Below are 4,354 nucleotides of genomic sequence, written 5' to 3'. Positions count from 1 at the left end.
GATGCCCTCACTAAAAGCTGAAAATAGTACTTTGAGTTATGTTAGTGGATAGCCTTTTCATATGTTTTTGCCTGGTATGTTAGTTATTTAAATGATGAGCCACTAGTAGCTCATCTCCACCACAACTTGTCCTTTTGCCCCCTGTTATTGTTGAGCAACACTGGGGATTGGACCGGCTATGGGGCCGCCCACCACTCAAAATGCAACTTGTGTTTCGTAAGAATCGTATACCGCTTAAGAAAAATGGGAAAAAATATGTATTGTCACTTCTCTTTATGGTAGTGAAATCGGTAAATTTTTTCTCTTAGTGCTGTTTACTATTATTTTTTAACTCCATATTTGGGGGTGAAATTGTGTAACCAGAGTTGGTGGGGTTCATAAAAATGATTAATAGATAAAAGTCATGATTAAGTGTTTGATTTGCTGCTGATGGACCGCCGCAGGTATCATTTTTCACATATTTAGTTTTGGAAAATAGCAAACCATTAAGAAGTGCTGCGAACAGTTGCTTCAAACTATTAACGTTTCTTGACCAATAACTTGAGTTAGGATAAAATGATCGAAAGATGTTATTGCATGGTTTGATTCTAATCTCTCAGACGGCTCAAACTAAGTCAAAAGCTTGATTAACAACCGTACCAAACTGAGGAACATATAATAGTTTGTATATGGCAAACATAACTCTCATCTCAATGAAGAAAGTCTACAGAGTTGGCAATAGATTGATTTGTGGACTCAGCTCGCAGGTGAGCAGTGTTGCAGGGAACCTCTTCCAGCTCTTTCAAATAAGGGCTGCCAATCTTCAAGTCTGTCAGCATTTGGCGAAGATCAGAGGCTTCTTCCTTGAGTTTTGCATTCTCTTGAAGAACCAAGTCATGGCACTCTGATACATGATTCAACTTATCGATCAGACTATGGTTCTCATTGCGAAGCCTGATTACTTGGCACCAGAGTTCATCAAGGTGCTTCTGTTTCCGCATCCTTGACCTACGAGCAGATTCTCTATTAGATATCATTCTTCGCTGTTTCCTTTCGTCGATGATGTTGACCTGGTGTTCCTCAGCCTCATCTGAAGTTGAATAATTGCTGATACTTGAGGATTGTGCAGTGAATTCATGAGCAGGCGGTAGGATGTTGAAATTGGGTAGGCTGTTTAAGAATCTATTGAAATGAAAAGCTGGTATAGTATTTTGCATCATGCCAAGGTTGGCTGGATTCAGGATTGGGTTTTCAGGTGCTAGGTAGTGAAGTCCTGCGAGCTCACCAGGAGCCATGGTTTATGCTCTGATGTCGATGCCTGAAGAAGCTAAAGGGTTGTAATAGTGTGTTGCTGTTAGTGTTGAACCTTTGAAGGTAGGGGAAAACGGAACGAACCACGACATTTTATAGGAGGAAAAAGGTTTGAGGTGGGCCAGTTTCAGCAACAAGTGTAACAGTATAAGGGCTTACCACAGCAGACTTTAAACATTTATCATTAATGTATACGCCACAGTAGTAGTAGATGCACCATTTTCTGTGTGCGTATGCATGTATGCATGTATGAAATTAGGCATGTGAACATGCCATACAGATAATCATCTGGCATCTGATATAATGCTTAGAAGAGAAAAGAAAAGAAAAGAACTTTCTGATGGGAGTAATAATTTGAATGAGGAATGTTTTAAAGAAGGAAAAAGAAGACAATTGGTTTAATCTCAAGAGAATTTTTTCATACTTCAAAGCTCTAGCAGACACTAAGGCCTTGTGCCTGATGACGCAACAATGTCCTGTTTAAAAGGTAAACCATTAAATTAAGCATAGTTTCTATGACATTTTATTATAAAGGAGATGACTCATTAAGCACTTCAATTTAAGATTTGAGGTTTTCTCACAGTTTTACCATCGGGTAACTAAATACTTTGTTGTTGAAAGTTGTCTAAAGTACAAGCCAAAGTGATGAACAGTCCAAAGTGCAAGCTAAAGTGACAGACAGTTCAAATGCAAGCCAAAAAGGCGGACTGTTAGTTGGCAAATTATCTGGTGGACACTTATTGATGGACTATCTTTTGGACTGTCCGAATGCAAACAAGACTCATAGATACACAAGACGTGAGCTATCTTGCTAATTAGCGTGCTTTAAGCTACTGAAGAGAGGACTATCTCGAAGCTTTTGATACAAGCTAACAAATTGCCAACTTGTTAGGAAAAGTTGTCAGATTATTTTATTTATCTTTATTTTGATAAGTTAATATAAACGGTGCTGAAAAGACAGAAATCGGCCAACGAGTGAATTCATGTATTTAGACTTGCCAACTTGCAATTGGTAAAATTTTCTTATTTAAAGTTGTACCTTGTAAGCAAAGAGATGTAGACCAACAATGATATAGCAAGTCATATTTGATTGTTAAATTTATTCCTCGTTTTCTTTTTTTCCTCTGTAAAAAACCCAACAATTGGTATCTAGAGTCAGTAATCTTTGAGGGCCTTTGTTTTTTAAAAGAAAAAACATATGTTTCCTTATAGTTTTTTTTTGTAAAAACGTCTTCAGCCAGCTTTACATCTCTTCCACCACCAATTTTGTTTCCTAAAAGAAAAAACATATGTTTCCTTGTTGTTTTTTGTAAAAATGTCTTCAGTCAGCTTTACACCTCCTCCACCACTAATTTTTAACGGTGAAAATTACCATATTTGGGTAGCCAAAATGAATACATACCTACAAGCTTATGACTTATAGGAGGTTGTGAATGTGGATGTAGAACCATCACCGTTGAGAGCTAATCCAACAATAGCACAAATCAGGCAGCATAGTGATGAGTGTGCTAAGAAATTCAAGCCGATGTCATGTCTTTAAAATGGTGTTTTTTTATGTAATTTTCACCATAATTATGACCTTTGAGATTCCAAAACAAGCTTGGGATAAGCTAAAGAAAGAGTTTCAAGGTACAGACAAGATAATGCAACAACAAATAATCAACTGATTTTGAGAACTTGAAGATGAAAGAGTCCGAAACAGTCAAACAATATTTTGTCAAAATTATGACCGATGTAAACAACATAAGATTGCTTAGAGATTAGTTTCCTGATAGAAGAGTAGTCAAGAAGGTGATCACTACACTTCTTGAGAGGTATGAGTAAAAAATATCCTCTCTTGAAGACTCAAGAGACCTGTCTGCGATCTCTCTATCAAATTTGATAAATGCCTTGTATGCTCTAAAATATAGGAGAGCTGTAAGGCAGAAGGAGCATGTTGAAGGAGTTTTTCAAGGAAAAAGAAAAGAAAAGGCTCAAGCTCATCAAATAACAGAGGAAATAAAAATTGGTCAGACAAGATAGAGAAGAGTTAGAGAGATGGTAGCAAGGAGAAAAATCTACATGCTCTCACTGCAGAAAGACCAATCATTTGGAGAGGTATTGCTAGTTCAAACCAAACATTTAGTGCAAAAGTTGTAAAAAATTTGGCCATATAGAAAAGGTATGCAAGGATAAGGGGAAACAATAGCAACATTAGCAGAACTATATTCAAGCTCAGGCTACTGATGAAAGACAAGCTCAAGAGGAGCATCTGTTTATTGCCTTTTGTTCTACATCAAGAAGCAGAGTTGTAAAGGGTTGGTTGATAGATAGTAGATGCACCAACCATATGACCTAAGATGAAAGCATCTTCAAAAATATTGACAAAAGTTGCATTTCAAAAGTCAGAATTGGAAATGGCCAGTTTATTGAGACAAAAGGCAAATGTGATGTGTTGATCAGTACACCATCAGGTACAAAAGTAATTTCAGATGTTCTTTTAGTGCCTAAAATAGATCATAATCTTCTTAGCATAGGTCAATTGCTTGAGAAAAATTATAGTGTTGTGTTTAAAGATAGTTTGTAACACATCAACCCCCAACTATCGAAATGAGGCATTGCACAGAAAACATGCTTAAACTTGAATTATTATTTTTATTAAGGTTTCAACATATACTCTGAACTAGGGCGCTAACCCAAAATTTTGAATAATAAAACAATCACATCGGTGATACGCCATGTACTATGAAGCATTATTTAAAACGAAGTTTTGGTGAAAGCCTTATAAATTTTAACATATTTACTCAAAACACAAAACTGGTTTTTCATATATAAAAGTTTTTATTTCATCACTAGCACTCAAACATCATTCAAAACAGTTTGGCGTATATGTCTAAAGATGGTCTTATAAACTTTTACTTGTTTAAACTTAGCATATATCTTTGGAATAAGTGACAGTTCTCACAAAACGGAGATATAGTGAAAGATGTAAATTATTACAAAAGTTTGTTACAAAACAGAGCTACACGTCACCCACTCAAAATGAAAGAATATGCATGTTACAAAACAAATATATGCGAGGCTC

General features: G+C 36.1%; 1 protein-coding gene across 1 annotated transcript; it reads right to left on the bottom strand.

Annotated features, from left to right (window-relative positions):
* Positions 1–545: 545 nt before the first annotated feature.
* On the bottom strand, positions 546–1,366 carry LOC107939969 (basic leucine zipper 43). The gene has a single exon (XM_016873370.2). The coding sequence runs from the start codon at positions 1,272–1,274 to the stop codon at positions 690–692; it is 585 nt and encodes a 194-aa protein (XP_016728859.1). The 5' UTR covers positions 1,275–1,366; the 3' UTR covers positions 546–689.
* Between the last annotated feature and the right edge of the window lie 2,988 nt (positions 1,367–4,354).

The sequence above is a fragment of the Gossypium hirsutum genome, chromosome D02 (assembly GCF_007990345.1).
Source record: "Gossypium hirsutum isolate 1008001.06 chromosome D02, Gossypium_hirsutum_v2.1, whole genome shotgun sequence".
Lineage (NCBI taxonomy): Eukaryota > Viridiplantae > Streptophyta > Magnoliopsida > Malvales > Malvaceae > Gossypium > Gossypium hirsutum.
This window is presented reverse-complemented; position numbering and strand designations above follow the sequence as displayed.

Bases quoted from the DNA above. Each gene is read 5' to 3' on its own strand.
- LOC107939969 (XM_016873370.2), bottom strand. From the start codon at position 1,274: ATGGCTCCTGGTGAGCTCGCAGGACTTCACTACCTAGCACCTGAAAAC.